We start from the raw sequence: 16,217 nt of genomic DNA, 5'->3' as shown, positions 1-16,217 counted from the left end.
TCTAACTCGATGAGGTTAGTCCTGGCAAAGCAGTCCTGGCTTGGAGTGCCCTGAATGCCCTCACTCGGCACATCACAGCACTCGGCCATCAGCCCGGCTGCACTTGCCGCAGGCTGCCATCCGGAGGGGTCAATCAGGGGGCTGTCAGGATCCAGGAGACACTGCAGGAGAGCTTCCACCCTGAGGAGCCCGCAGAGCCACCCCAGTCCTCCCCATCAGGGGCTCATGCCCCATTCCTCCCTCACCTCCTTCCACTTACCCCTCCCTAGCCCCCCTTCCTGATGTACAAAATAAAGGACACGTGTGTCCTAAAATAGAAACTCTCTTTATTTAACAAAACTGGGAGTGGAGGGGGGATTAACCTCTGGGGAGACTGGGAAAAGGAGGTGGGAGAGGGGAAGAGAGAGGGTGGGAGAGGGGAGGTGGAAACCTGGGAGGAGGGAGCTGGAACAGGGAAGCCAGGGGAAGAAGGAGGAGGGGAAGTATCATGAGTGGTGTGGAGAGGGTGAATAAAGAAAAGTTCTTCATTAGTTCCCATAATAGAAGGATTAGAGGACACCAAATGAAATGAATGGAGAGCAGGTTTAAAACTAATAAGTGAAAGTTCTTTACACAGCACATGGTCAACCTGTGGAACTCCTTGCTGCAGGAGGCTGTGAAGGCTAGAACTAGAACAGAGTTTAAAGAGAAGCGAGTTAAAGTCATGGAGGTTGGGTCAATGGAGTGCTATTAGCCAGAGGGCAGGAACGGTGTCCCTGGCCTCTGTGGAAGGCTGGAGAGGGATGGCACGAGACAAATCACTTGGTCATTGTCTTCAGTCCATCCCCTCTGGGGTACCTGGTGTTGGCTGCTGTCGGCAGACAGGCTACTGGGATAGATGGACCTTTCGTCTGACCCAGTACGGCCATTCTTATGTTCTAAGCTCAGGGCTGGGGGTCTCACTGGACCAACTTGATTTTCATGCAAACCTGCTCCATGTGGCCTTTGGTGGCCAGGCTGGCAGCTATCCTGCCCTAGATGGCCGCATTCCTGTGCCTAGTGCGGAGGTCGTGGACGTTGGAGGCCTCCCCCCAAACCTGGATGAGGTCCACGATCTCCGCACTAGACCAGGCGGGTGCCCACCTCTTGTTACCCCGGGCAGGCTCGTGGGAGCCACCAGCCTGGTCCTGGGAAGAGGCGGAGGTATGGGTGGCAGCGGGTGGCTAGCTCGTGCCGTGCCAGGTGCAGGGTCTGCTGGCTGGGTGCTGGCAGACTTGCACCTGGCATGGGCACTGTGGCCAGCCCGTGCCCCTTTAAGGGATCCGTAGCCTGGAGGGTGCAGAAAAGTTTCCCTGGTTTAGCCCAGAGTGGCCACCAGGGAAAGCTGGGGAGGGCTAGCCTCCAACTAGTTCAAATTAAGTGGCTACACACCCCTTAATTCGAACTACTTAATTCGAACTAGGCGTTAGTCCTCGTGGAATGAGGTTTACCTAGTTTGAATTAAGCGCTCCGCTAGTTCGAATTAAGTTCGAACTAGCAGTTTGTATGTGTAGCGCCTATGAAAATTAATTCGAACTAACGGCTGTTAGTTCGAATTAACTTTGTAGTTTAGACATATCCTTAGGGTATGTCTACACTGCCACCCTAGTTTGAACTAGAGAGGCTAATGTAGGCAATCAAAGTTGTAAATGAAGCCCGGGATTTAAATATCCCGGGCTTCATTTGCATCTTGCCGGGCGCCGCCATTTTTAAATCCCCCTTAGTGCGGACTCCGTGCCTGCGGCTACATGTGGCATGGAGTAGGAACGAGGTGTACCAGTAGTTCGAATTAGACAGCCTAATTCGAATTACCTACTCTGTGCCGCATGTAGCCACAGGCATGGAGTCTGCACTAACGGGGATTTAAAAATGGCGTCACCCAGCAGGATGCAAATGAAGCCCAGGATATTTAAATCCCGGGCTTCATTTGCAACTTCGAATGCCTACATTAGCCACTCTAGTTCGAACAAGGGTGGCAGTGTAAACATACCCTTAGAGACTAACTCGTTTCCCTCTCTGAAGCTCTTGAATAAGTGACGTTCTCGGGCATTCGCCCACCTGACTCCATATCAACTCAGCTGCTCCCAGCTGGGCTGTCATACCGGTAACAAAGAAAAACGTCCTCGAATATCTTTCCCACTAGCTCCTTGGGAGAGATGCGGTCGATCTCTCTAAACCCCAGGCTCCTGTACAGCCTCTTGCCCTCTGGATTCCAAATTCCCACAGTCAGGGTCACCCCCTTGTAGCCGCGCAGCTGGGCAAAGCGAAGGACTGTCCTGCACAGAGCTCTGGCAATGCCCCTCTTCCGATGGCTCCGTCTGACCGACAGCCGGGTCAAGCTCAGCGTGCGCTCTCCATCTCCAGAAGGGGCAGAGGGCTTGGCACCGACTGTGGCCACCACCTCCCCGTCAGACTCAGCCACCCAGAAATGGGAATCTTCCCCCTCCAGGTAGGTTTTCTGGATGTCCCGCAGGTCGTCCTCCAAACACAGCCGGATGAACTGACCATAGTAAGAGTCCAGCAGGCACCAGGCAGCAGCTAACAGGACAGGGGCAGCCAGCAGGGCGAGGAGCAGGGAGCCGGAGCTCAGGAACAGCGCGACGCTCACAGCGAGGAGGCCCAGGAGAGTGCGTGGGCGCGTCAGCACATGCCAGTAGCACTTGGGGATGTAATCGCGCATGCCGGTCACGAACAAACTCCTCACCACCTGCCGGTCGCTGTCACGGTAATCCCGAATGCAGTAACCAGCCATGGCTCTTGGCATGCTGCTGTCCTAAGGAAACCAACTGTTAATTGGGCTGCTCCTCTGACAGGCCTAATGTTCACGCCACTCCCTCCGCAAGCGCCCACCCCGCAGGACACAGGCAGCCAAACTCCCCCCCTGCAGACCCTGCTCACCTCGGCCGTCTGAAGAGGGGGGACAGTGGTTAGGCCTGGGTCAGATGTCTGTCCTGCTGCGCACCTCTGAGTCTCCTCCCAGTCCCAAGGTACCGGCAAGCCCTCTTTGTTTGGAGGCTCAGACTGTTGTTCCCCCCCCACCCCCGAGCACTGGGGACATGACTGGGGACTTAGTGTGTCATTCAGAGCCCGCCTTAGCCTTCCCTCCTGACAGATGACCAAGCAGGACTCCTGCAGGTCACTGATTTGTTCATCGTTCGTCAGTCCCCCTCGATTTTGGTGCTGCAAATTTCATGTACTACTGCTCGGGGTCAAGCCCTGGTTGGAAACACAAACTGGGAAGCCGGCGTCTGAAGGTTTCTGGCGTCATGTCTAGGGCATCGAGCATCGCAGCCTTTACTTGCCCATAATCTTTGGCTTTCTCGATGGGGAGCCTTTGGTACGCCGTCTGAGCCAGTCCAACCAAGTAGGGTGCTAAGAGCATGGCCCACTGCTCCCATAGCCAGCCCATCACCGTCAACTCACGCTCAAAAGACTCTAAGAACGCTTCAGTGTCATCGTCAGCTCCCATTTTGGAGAGGCGGACCGGGGCAGTGAGGCCTGGGGGATCCCCAGCCTCCTAAGGGCTGCCCACCAGGCCGGGACCAGAGGGAAGCCAGCTGCAGAAAGCCCTGCCTTTGCAGTTCCTGTTGTTGAGTGGCCATTTGTTGTAGCCGTTGCCCATCCGCTGCATTAGCTCCTCCTGCTGTTCATGCTGGACGCTCAGCTGATGGATCCACTGCTCGTGTTGGTTTTGCTGGCTCTCGGTTAGATGCTGAACAGTTTTTTCTATATCCATGGCTGCCCCCCGGCCAGGGCGGTGACGAGGCCCCTTCCGTCAGGGGTTGGACCGTGCCCACATTCTCCACCAAATGGTGCCCAGTGAGGTGCGCCCTAGGGGAAGAGGGGTGTCCCCCTCGGGGTCAGTGGGTGGCCACTGAAACCCACTACACACAGTCTCGGAGCGGGGCTGCCACACTAGCAGTTTCTGGCCCAGCCCCAGCGCAGTGCTGGGCGGGGCGGCCGTAATCGAGCTGGCAAACCAATTCACCACAAGTAAACACGAGCAGATCATCTATCTCCTTGTTCAGGAGGGGTTCCGGCACCCGGCCTGTGGCAGCAGGAAGCAAGAGGGAGGGGAGACTGCCATCTGATTTGTGGGTGGGTGGTAGGGGGGTAGAAGATGCAGGTCCTGCCTACACCACCCAGCTCGGGGCTTTAACAGCAGCTGAGCTGGCGGCTGCTGGGTTAGAAGGGATCTGTATCCAAAACACTCTGATCTTTCATTGCTGAGCCAGCGTGTGCCTGTATCGCAGCCCGCTGACCCTCTGCCAGACCAGGGTTGGCTACCCCTGCGCCGGTTCCATTCCCCCCCGACCCCGAGATGTATCTGGATCCTGGGCAGGTCCTCTGGGCAGTGAGGATTGGAGTGCACCGGCCAGGTGCGCAGACCCACCAAGCAGTCCTCCCGCAGCTGGCCTAGGCCAGTCGTCAGCGCCCCCCGGCTCTAGTTCCTCACTGGGTTGGGCTGGGAAGGATTCTGGCTCCCTTGCCAGCTGGGCTCCGAATGTGCTTGCAGACCGGCCTTATTTCCCTGGTCCTGCCCCCTGGCTTCCTCCCAGGTGATTCATTAGAGTCCCGGGCTGCCCATCACGGCTCTGGGAGGGGCATTTCCCCCTCCGGGTTTGTGGGTGGCCACCCAGATCCATTCCAGAGGAGGAAGGTGTGGCTGCTGCTTTCCTGGCTCTCCCCACCATGCTGCTCCTGTGCCAGCTGGAGCTCTCCTGGCCCAACCACCACCCGCCAGCTGAGGCTCCTGCTGGTTCTGCAGCTTCTTCCCGCTGGACACCGCTGCTGCTTCCTTCCACCAACTGCTGCTACCTGCAGGGGGTGGAGACGGCCGGCCTGCCCCCCACCCTCCGCTCCAGAGGGAGAGGAAAAGGACCCCAGCACCACCAACATCCACCATCTGGGGTCCCCTGCCTCGGTTGGCCGCAACCCGCCTGCTGCGGCAGCAACACCACCTGCTCCCCGTCGAGGAGCGGAAGAGGAGGAGAGGCCAGCACCACCCGGACCAGCTGGACGTGTGGAGGGGGCTTCCAAAGACTGAGCTTTTTCACCTGCTCTCCTGGGGTGGTGATGAGTTGAGTCACTAAAAGGGGGGGGCCGAGGGAGAGATGCGGAGCCCTACTCCCAGCCCCGCTGCCCCCCTTCCTGCTGCCACTACCCCCATTGGCCCCTCCACCACCGCTTAACACCTGGTGTGCCTATTGGAATCCGGGAGGTGGGCGGGCATTAGCCCGTTCACATCTAAAGGACTTCTCCACAGACTATGAGGAGGGTCCACTGAGCCCAGGAAATCAAGTAATTACTTGGGACAAATAAAAGGAAAACAGGGATGGGTATGAGGGTCAAAGGGCTGAAACGAGGGGACTGGATGAGGACACCGAGCAGAGAGCCCCAGACAGCACCCACTGCCCCCCGAACGTCTTGAGAGAGAGACAGCGGACGCCGCCCAGTGGAACTCTGCCCAGACACGTGAGCGGATGCAGGAACGGAAATAGTCCCCACAGTCGCAGGCCCCTCCCTCGGCCAGCCTCTGCTCCCTGGTCTTATAAATTACCATCTTGGCGATAGCCAGGAGGAGGTTGACCAGGAGGTCCCGCGACTTTGTGGCGCCTCGGATGGGATGTGTGTAAATTAACAGGTGAGGGGAGAAGTGCAGCCAGAACCACAACAAAAGGTTCTGGAGAAGCCGAAAAAGGGGCTGTAACCTGGCGCACCCAAGGTAAACGTGCACCAGGTTCTCCCTCTCACCACAGAAGGGGCACGTGTCGGGGGTGGGGGTGAACCGCACCAAATACACGCCCGTGCTCACAGCTCCGTGCAGAATTCTCCAGCCGATGTCCCCGGTGGGCCATGGAACCAAGGTCGAATAGAGGCTGGCCCACCGGGGCTCTCCACCCTCTATTAATGGTAGGAGGTCCCATCACTTGGTGTCTGGGTGGGACACGAGGGTGGGGAAGTGGAGTGTGTGAAGCATGAGCGTGTACAGGTGACTATTTGGAGCGGTTCGGAAGGGGATCGGCTGCAATGTGTGCAGCCGGCTCGAGTGACGAGGGGGAGGTTGTCGGGGAGGTACGCGGGGCTTAGGGCTGATGGATAGATCGGGTGGGCCGGGGATGAGGGACGGGCGGGGTGCACCCTCTCACCGGACCTTGTCGAGATAAACCCGAGTAGTGGGCGGCAAAGCGTCCTTCACCTCCAGAAGAACATGCCAGGGAGTACGTAGGGTGGAGAGCCCCATGCACTGGGCGAGCGCCCGAGGTTCCACCCAGTCTCCCCGGTCATAGTCCAGGAGGTCTCCGATCCTTCTGACTTCTGCCAGGACCAACCTCCGGTGCACCGAGGGGGACTCCACCGCCTGCACCCGTAGATGGGGGTTGTGTAGCAGGGGCTCCGCGAGGCGGTCTGCCCCCACAGTGGGTCCCAAGGACCTGGTCACCTCTAGCAGTTTCCAGGCCCGGAGGAGGTCCTGGTAGAAGGCCAGTAGCTCGGAGAAGTCTTGCAGAAGACCTCTCAAATAAAGGAGCTGCCGGTCATATCAGAGCCCTCAGAAGCGGCGAAGGAAGGCGTGCGCAAGCGTGCTCCACGCTGGACTACCTGCATCAAATAGAAGCCTCTGCAGGGCCCAGAGGTGGAGGATGTGAACCCGCATGTGCAAACACGTCAGGCCCTGCCCTCCCTCCTCCAGGGGGAGATGGAGAACCTCTGCAGAGACCCAATGCATTCCTGGCCAGAAGAACCGCAGCATTAGCTGCTGGATACGGGCCAGGAAATCCGGGGGCGGGACCAGGGTGTTGAGATAGTGCCAGAGCATGGACAGCACCAATTGGTTAAGTACTAGTACCCTCCCGTGCAGGGAGAGGCACCGGAGCAATCCCGTCCACCTCTGCAACCGCTCAACCACCTTGGCCTCTAAACCTTGCCAGTTTTCCGGCGGAGAGGGATGCGTGGCAGAAAGAAAAACGCCGAGATAGAGCAGCGGACCTGCACTCCACCTGATGGCCTGAAGCGCAGGTGGGAGGGGAGCCCACCTGCCACTCGGCCCCTACCACCAGGCCAGAGCTCTTGACCCAGTTGACCCGGGCGGAGGAGGCCGCCGAGTAGACGGCTTGGCAAGCCTCCACCTGCGCCAGGTCTCCCGGGTCCTGGACCATGAGGAGCACATCGTCGGCGTACGCCGACAGGACCAGCCTCATCTCCGGCTCATGGAGCACCAACCCTGTCAACCTATTGCGAAGGAGACGGAGAAAGGGCTCCATGACCAGAGCATACAGCTGGCCTGACAGTGGACAGCCTTGACGTACTCCCCGCCCGAAGCTGACCGGTGCGGTCAGGGTCCAGTTGAGCTTGACCAAGCACTCTGCGGAGGCATACAGCACCTGGAGAAACCCCACAAAATGGGGCCCAAAGCCGAAGGTCCGCAGGGTGCTCAGGAGGTACCCGTGGTCCATCCGGTCGAACGCCTTCTCCTGATCCACGGACAGGAGGACAAACGACAGACCATCCCTACACCTGAGCTCTAAGAGATCCCGGACCAGAAAAAGGTTGTCGAAGATGGTTCGGCCCGGGACGGTGTAGATCTGGTCTGGAGATTGAGATAGACCTGTGTTTGAGAGTGAGGTTTTTTTTTTTTTCCCTTCCCCCCTCCCCTTGATAGAGTTTGTGCTGTGATTGGTAGGGGCTGTGATTGGCAGGTGGAAACTGTTGGCTTCTAATTAAGTTTGAATTGTAGAAGCCTCTGCTGATTGGCTGAGCCTTGGTAGGGGGAGGGGCTTTATAAGGCAGTGGGCAAGCGACCAAGGAGCTTGTGAACAGGTGATTGCTAACAGGGAGTTTTGAGAGGGAGTTCTCCAGGTGAAGGAGAAGCAGATACAGGACTCTTGAGGGAAGTGTGTTTTGTTATTGGGGCTTTCTCAGTGTGTGCAGAGCTTGTGTTTGTTTGGTGTGTGGTGGTTTGTGGGTTTTTTTTTTCCCCTCCTCCCCCCCTGTTTGAGTGAGGCTTTAGAGGGAGAGTTCTCCAGGTAGAGGAGAAGTAGATACAGGAGTCTTGGGAGAAGTGTGTTTTGTTATTGGGGCTTTCTTGCTGTATGCTGAGCTTGTGTTTGTGAGTGAGGGTTGTGGGTGTTCTTGTTTGTTTGTTTGTTTGTTTATTTATTTATTTATTTTCCCCTGTGTTTGAGAGTGAGGTTTTTTTTTTTTTTTTTTTTTTTCCCCTTCCCTCCTCCCCTTGATAGAGTTTGTGCTGTGATTGGCAGGTGGAAACTGTTGGCTTCTAATTAAGTTTGAATTGTAGAAGCCTCTGCTGATTGGCTGAGCCTTGGTAGGGGGAGGGGCTTTATAAGGCAGTGGGCAAGCGACCAAGGAGCTTGCAAACAGGTGATTGCTAACAGGGAGTTTTGAGAGGGAGTTCTGAAGGGGAGAGGGAAGGGCGGGAGGTTCTCTTGTCTTTCTTTTTAAATCCCTTCTCCAGGACAGCAGCGATGGTTGATGATGCGTCTGCTGCTGTTGTTACCTGCACGGCGTGTGCCATGTTTGTCTTCCTCCCGGAAGAAAGAACGGATTTCATCTGCACCAAGTGCAAGCTGGTCGACATTTTGGAAGAAAAAATTAGAGGACTGGAGGCCCAAGTGTCGACCTTACGCTTGATCAGAGAGGATGAAGACTTCCTCGATAGAAGGCAGCAATTGATCCTTCAAGCACGGCAGGCAGAGGAGCCAGTGAGGGCAGTACGCGACCAAGAGGAGAACTGGCAGCATGTAACTTCTAGAAGGGGAAAAAGGCCAGCACGGGATTCCCCCGATGCTATAGAGGTAAGCAATCGCTTTCAAGCTCTCTCCACAGGCTCTGCAGTGCTGAATGCTCTGGAAGGGACCTCACAAGGTAGAAACCAGAAGGGAGCACCATCTACTGAAAGGCATGGGATGCGTAGTCCTAGGGATGGGGGTTCCACGGCCACCACCCCCAAAAGGAAACGACGGGTGGTGGTGGTCAGGGACTCCCTCCTAAGAGGGACTGAGCCATCCCTCTGCCGTCCGGACCTGGAATCTCGAGAGGTGTGCTGCTTACCGGGAGCTCGCATTCGGGATGTCACTGAGAGGCTTAGCAAGCTGATCAAACCTTCAGATCGCTACCCCTTCCTGCTTCTCCATGTAGGAACGAATGATACGGCCAAGAATGACCTTGAGCGGGTTGCTGCGGATTATGTAGCACTGGGAAGAAGGATCCAAGACTTTGGAGCGCAAGTGGTGTTCTCGTCCATCCTCCCTGTTGAAGGGAAAGGACTGGGCAGGGATCGTCGAATTGAGGACGTAAATGAGTGGTTGCGCAGGTGGTGTCGCAGAGAGGGCTTTGGTTTCTTCGACCATGGGACTCTGTTCCGGGCGGAAGGATTGTTAGGAAGAGATGGGATCCACCTAACGAAGAGAGGAAGGAGCATCTTCGCGGGCAGGCTTGCGAACCTAGTGAGGAGGGCTTTAAACTAGGTTCGTCGGGGGATGGTGACCAAAACCTTGAGGGGAGTGGGAAAGTCAGATACCGGGAAGAAATGCATAGAGCAAGGAGCAAGAAAGGAGGACCCCAGTTTCGAATGGAGAATAAAGGGCGATCAACTGGTTACCTGAAGTGTTTGTACACTAATGCGAGAAGCCTGGGCAACAAGCAGGAAGAACTGGAGGCCCTGGCCCAGGCCAAGAAATATGATTTAATTGGGATAACAGAGACTTGGTGGGATGACTCGCATGACTGGAGCGCTGTCATGGAAGGGTATAGATTGTTCAGGAAGAATAGGCAGGGGAGAAAAGGAGGAGGAGTTGCACTATATGTAAGAGCACTATGATTGCTCTGAACTCCAGTATAAAGAGGGAGAAAAACTTGTTGAAAGTCTATGGGTCAGGTTTAAAGGAGCAAACAGCAGTGATGTTGTGGTTGGTGTCTGCTACAGGCCACCGAACCAGGTGGATGAGGTAGATGAGGCTTTCTTCGAACAACTGAGCGAAGCTTCCAGATCGCAGGCCCTGGTTCTCATGGGGGACTTTAATCACCCTGACATCTGTTGGGAAACCAATACGGCAGTACACAGGCAATCCAGGAAGTTTTTGGAGAATGTTGGGGATAACTTCTTGGTACAAGTGCTGAAGGATCCGACCAGGGGCCGTGCACAGCTTGACCTTCTCCTCACAAACAGGGAGGAACTAATAGGGGACGTAGAGGTGGGTGACAACCTGGGGAGCAGTGATCATGAGATGGTAGATTTCAGGATCCTGACCAAAGGAAGAAAAGAGAGTAGTAAAATACACACCTTGGACTTCAAAAAAGCAGATTTTGACTCCCTCAGAGACCTGATGGGCAGAATCCCCTGGGATGTTAACATGAAGGGGAAAGGAGTCCAGGACAGCTGGCAGTATTTTAAAGAAGCCTTATTGAAGGCACAGAAAGAAACCATCCCGACACGTAGCAAGAGAGGCAAACCTGGTAGGAGACCGGATTGGCTTACAGGGGAAATCCTTGGTGTACTTAAGCACAAAAAGGAAGCTTACAGAAAGTGGAAACTTGGACAAATGACTAGGGAGGAGCTTAAATGTATAGTTCGAGAATGCCGGGGGGTTATCAGGAAGGCGAAAGCGCAAATGGAGTTGCGACTGGCTAAGGATGTGAAGGATAACAAGAAAGGTTTCTACAGGCATGTCAACAAAAAGAAGGTGATCAGAGAGGGTGTGCAGTCCCTAATGGATGAAGGAGGTAACCTAGTGACAGAGGATGTGGGGAAAGCTGAAGTACTCAATGCTTTCTTTGCTTCTGTATTCACGGACAAGGTCGGCTCCTGGACTCCTGTGCTAAGCGACGCAAGATGGGAAGAAGATGGACAGCCCTTGGTGGGTAAAGAACAGGTTAGGAACTATTTAGAAAAACTAAACGTACACAAATCCATGGGTCCAGACTTAATGCACCCAAGGGTACTGAAGGAGTTGGCAAATGTCATTGAGGAGCCTTTGGCCATTATCTTTGAAAAGTCGTGGAGATCGGGCGAAATCCCGGATGATTGGAAAAAGGCAAATGTAGTGCCCATCTTCAAAAAAGGGAAGAAGGACGATCCAGGGAACTATAGGCCGGTCAGTCTTACCTCGGTTCCTGGAAAAATCATGGAAGGGATCCTAAAGGAATCCATTTTGAGACACTTGAATGAGAGGAAAGTGATCAGGAATAGTCAGCATGGATTCACAAAGGGCAAGTCGTGCTTGACCAATCTGATTAGCTTCTATGATGAGGTAACTGGCTCAGTGGACATGGGAAAGTCAGTGGATGTTATATACCTTGACTTTAGCAAGGCTTTTGATACGGTCTCCCACAATATTCTTGCCAGCAAGTTAAGGGAATGTGGATTGGATAAATGGACGGTAAGATGGATAGAAAGCTGGCTAGAAGGCCGGGCCCAGCGGGTAGTGATCAACGGTTCGATGTCAGGATGGCGGTCGGTTTCTAGTGGAGTGCCCCAAGGTTCGGTTCTAGGACCGGTTTTGTTCAATATCTTTATTAATGACCTGGATGAGGGGATAGATTGCACCCTCAGCAAGTTTGCAGATGACACTAAGCTAGGGGGAGAGGTAGATACGCTTAAGGGCAGAGATAGGGTCCAGAGTGACTTAGACAAATTGGAGGATTGGGACACTAGAAATCTCACGAGATTCAACAAAGACAAGTGTAGAGTCCTGCACTTGGGACGGAATAATCCCAAGCATAGTTACAGGCTGGGGACCAACCAGTTAAGTAGTAGTTCTGCAGAAAAGGACCTGGGGGTTACAGTGGATGAGAAGCTAGATATGAGTCAACAGTGTGCCCTTGTAGCCAAGAAGGCTAATGGCATATTAGGATGCATTAAAAGGAGCATTGCCAGCAGATCCAGAGATGTCATTATTCCCCTTTATTCGGCTTTGGTGAGGCCACATCTGGAGTACTGTGTCCAGTTCTGGGCCCCCCACTACAAAAAGGATGCGGAAGCATTGGAGAGGGTCCAGCGGAGGGCAACCAAAATGATTAGGGGTCTGGAGCATATGACCTACGAGGAGAGGCTGAGGGACTTGGGTCTGTTTAGTCTGCAGAAGCGAAGAGTGAGGGGGGACTTGATAGCAGCCTTCAACTTCCTGAAGGGAGGTTCCAAAGAGGATGGAGAGAGGCTGTTCTCAGTAGTGACAGATGGCAGAACAAGGAGCAATGGTCTCAAGTTGTGGTGGGAGAGGTCCAGATTGGATATTAGGAAAAACTATTTTACTAGGAGGGTAGTGAAGCATTGGAATGGGTTACCTAGGGAAGTAGTGGAGTCTCCATCCCTAGAGGTGTTTAAGTCTCGGCTTGACAAAGCCCTGGCCGGGTTGATTTAGATGGGATTGGTCCTGCCTAGAGCGGAGGGCTGGACTTGACGACCTTCTGAGGTCTCTTCCAGTTCTGATTCTATGATAAGGGGATGGTTGGATGAAATAACATGATCTTGGTAACTAATTGACCATTCATTTCCAGTTGGAAATAGGTCAATGGAGGGATGATAGGAGTTGCTATAGGGAACTTTCTGGGTGTCTGGCTGGTGAGTCTTGCCCACATGCTCAGGGTTTAGCTGATCGCCATATTTGGGGTCAGGAAGGAATTTTCCTCCAGGGTAGATTGGCAGAGGCCCTGGAGGTTTTTCGCCTTCCTCTGTAGCATTGGGCACAGATCACAGCTGAAGGACTCTCTGCATGTTGGGGCCTTCAAAGTATTGGAAGGCTTCAATATCTGAGACATAGGTGAGAGGATTATTCTAAGAGGGGTGGGTGAGATTCTGTGGCCTGCACTGTGCAGGGGGTCAGACTAGATGATCATAATGGTCCCTTCTGACCTTAAAGTCTATGAGTCTATGAGTCTATGGGATGAACCACGTCCACCACCATGGACTTCAGCCTTAGGGAGATGGCTTTGGCGATGATTTTATAGTCCGTGCTGAGGAGCGAGATGGGACACCACTTCCTCAGATCGCGCAGGTCCCCCTTCTTGGGCAACAAGGCAATCACGGCTCGCCTGCACGATAAAGGGAGGACCCCACTCTTCAAGGACTCGGCCCAGACGCTAGTGAGGTCCGGGCCGAGGACGTCCCAGAACATGCGGTAGAATTCCACGGTCAGCCCATCCATGCCCGGGGATTTAATGGTGGGTATGAGACGGAGGGCTTCCGAGAACTCGGCCAGGGAGAGAGGCAGCTCTAGCCAGTCCCTGTCGCCCATGCTGACTGTCGGGAGTTTGTTCCAGAGAACCCTGCGGGCATCAGCGTCGGTCGGATCCGGGGAGAAGAGAGAGGTGTAGAAGGCACGAGCCCTCTCGCGCATCTCCACCGGATCCATGAGGGGGGTGCTGTCCTGTGCCAGAAGGCAGACGATGTGCCTTTTAGCTCCCCTCTTTTTCTCCAGGGTATAGAAGAAGCGGGAACCTCAATCCATCTCCCAAAGGAGATGGATACGAGAACGAACAAAGGCACCCCGGGATCGAAGGTCCTCAAGGGCCTGGAGTTCCTCCCGCTTCTCCTGGTATGCTCTGCAGAGGGGTGGATCCTCGGGGCCGGCAGCCAGCCTCCTCTCTAGCTCTAAAACCTCCCGTTCCAACTGCTCTATTGCCACATCCCTCCACCGGCTGGCCCCCCGGGTGTAGTCCTGGCAGGAAAGCTGCGTGCGCACCTTCCCTACATCCCACCACCGCCGTGCTGAGGGAAAGGCACACCGCCACCCACGCCAGGCCAGCCAGAACTCCCGGAAGGACGCTACAAAGCCCACGTCCTCCACCAGGCTGTTATTGAAATGACAGTGGGCCGGCCCCGGCCTCTCTGAAGAAAGAGAGGCCTTCATGGCCACTAAATGGTGGTCCGAGAACGGGGCCGGCCAAATGCTAGAGGAGTGGGCCCGGAAGAGATGATGATGAGACAGATAAATGCGGTCCAACTGGGAGTGGAAAGACGGATGACCCACCACCTGGACGTAGGTAGATACCGTTTCCTCGCCCAGGTGGAGGTCTCGCCAGATGTCCACCAGGGAATGATGGTCTATTATCTCCCTGAGGACGTCCGCGACAGCTGAGCACTGCTCGAGCCCCGTATGGTCCCGGTCCTTGAGGGTGCAATTGAAGTCCCCACCTAGGACCAGGCACTCGCGAGGATCCAGAGGACTGAGGAAGGCAGACACCTGCCAATAGAAGCCAAAGTCAGGAGATAGAGCAGGGGTGATACTGCAGGTTAAGAGCTTGAGGGAAGGGGAAAGAGGCAGAGAGAGACAGAAATCCTAGCTAATTAGGGGCAGCCGAGACAGGGCGGCTGCAAAATCAAGTAAGGCCCAGGTGAAACTAATTGGGGCTGCCTGGAGGCCTATTTAAGAACTCTCCCTATGAGTGAGGGGGAGGAGAGCCGAGGAGGAGTGTGGAGAGAATTGAGAAGGAGTTTGGAGAATGGAGGAGGAGTTGGGGGAGAGGAAGACACCGGAGGAGCCAAGAGAACAGCATCAACTTTGTTAAAGTCTACAGGGAGACAACAAATCTCAAACCAAGGTGAGTGAGTCATATACTGTGACTCCTAGATTGCGGGACAGTGGGCTGAACAGGGGTCAGGGGCCCAGGAGTGGGACTGACCCTGCCACACTGGACGTTCTCCTCGCCCCTCAACGGGGCGGCTGCTCTGCCCACATCTCCAGCTGGGACTGTTCTACGGGCTCTCCCCCCCCCCCCATTCCCTTGGACTTGGCCCTTCTCCCTCAGCTACATTGGGCTGGGGGGCCTCCCTCACCCTGTTCACCCTGCCCTATCCCCCACCACAGCAGTTTGTCTCCCTCCCTGCTGTCTGCCCCCTGTCCCCGTTAGCCAGTTTTCTTTTTCCCGCTCTCCCTGAGTTTGCTTGCCTGCCTCGCCCAGCCCCAGAGAGTTTGTTTATCTGCCCCGCCCCCACCCTGGTTAGCCTGCTGTGGTGTGTCCTGCCCTCCCAGAAACAGCTTTGCCCCCACCCCACCCTGCCTTCTGCTCACTCAGCACTATCCTTTTCCCCCAGCCTCCCGTTAGCCCTCTGCCACTGCCCTGTGCGACCTGGCCCCCTCCCTGATCGGTTGTGTCCCTCCCCTCCCCTTTTAGTTACTCCCATACACTGCACCCCCCCTTTAATGGCCCCATAGTTCCCCCTTGTTAGGCCCTAGAAAAAATAGGCCTAGTGCAGTTATGCTAAAGCAGATGTAACAAAGGTTTCTGGGTAGTCCCTGGACAGAACTGGAGATAGGTTCAAGCAGGGATGCACCCTACACGCTTGCTCAAGTTGGCAAAATGAGATAAGCAAGAAGCTGCATTTTTGTACCTGCTGTGATGAGGAACAGTTTGTTTTAAAAACTAATAAGAAGACTCCCTGTTTCTGCTCTCCCCGTTTGTTCTAAACTCCCTGTTTCTGTTCTCCTTTGGCCATAACGAACTGTCTCCTTATTGCCCAGTACCTGTCTTTTGGGCTGATAAGAAATTGCTGATGCATTATGAATTGCTTAAGGCCATGATGTATAGTTGGCCAGGTATGCATGGGTATTAGAGGTTTCTAACTAATAAAGGGGGGTTGGTTGCTTGGGCAAATAGTCTATGACGCGACGGAACTGTCTATATAAGCCTACCTGTTAATGAAATCGGGGCTGGTTCTCTTTGAAGACGGGCCGCTCTCTATTGTTGTGTGCACCATTCAATAAAGAGCTTGTGATTAAATCTTGCTGGTGTTGCCTGTCTCTTTGCGGTCAGACAACGAACAAAGGCCGTCCGGGTTCAAGTCCCCGACAAATTTGGCACCCCAGATGGGACGCGTCTGACTCTCCGGTGCAGAGGATCGGACTCCGAAGCAACGCAGCGCGCATCCTCCGGTTTTGAGGAGCCTTGCCAGGTGGCCTGATCCCTGCTCCGGCGATAAGGCGTGTCCTGTGAACCAGCTGAGGCCCGCAGAAATCCAGCAACATCACCTACCCGTTGTGTAGGATCTAGGACCTCAGGGTTAAAGTCCCTGGAGTGTTCGGGGTTAAAGTCCCTGGAGAGGTAAGCGAGCGCTCGGCATTGAGAAATTGGGTTAAGGATCCTTTGGCTGGTAAAGATGGGACAGGGCGGCAGTAAGTGCCCGGGGGACGCCCCGTTGACCCTGATCCTAAGGGATTGGAAAGACATTTATGGAACGGCCGGTC

The 16,217-nt window shown here is 54.8% G+C and overlaps 1 protein-coding gene across 1 annotated transcript; it reads right to left on the bottom strand.

Annotated features, from left to right (window-relative positions):
- Nucleotides 1-1,987: 1,987 nt before the first annotated feature.
- On the bottom strand, nucleotides 1,988-3,114 carry LOC142829779 (N-acetyltransferase 8-like). Its single transcript, XM_075931196.2, has one exon. It carries the CDS (start codon nucleotides 2,780-2,782, stop codon nucleotides 2,093-2,095), a length of 690 nt encoding a protein of 229 aa, XP_075787311.2. The 5' UTR covers nucleotides 2,783-3,114; the 3' UTR covers nucleotides 1,988-2,092.
- Between the last annotated feature and the right edge of the window lie 13,103 nt (nucleotides 3,115-16,217).

Source organism: Pelodiscus sinensis, chromosome 6 (genome assembly GCF_052426305.1).
Source record: "Pelodiscus sinensis isolate ZL-2025 chromosome 6, ASM5242630v1, whole genome shotgun sequence".
NCBI classification, from domain to species: Eukaryota; Metazoa; Chordata; order Testudines; family Trionychidae; genus Pelodiscus; species Pelodiscus sinensis.
The sequence above is the reverse complement of the archived record's forward strand: the minus strand, read 5'-3'. Positions and strand labels throughout refer to the sequence as shown.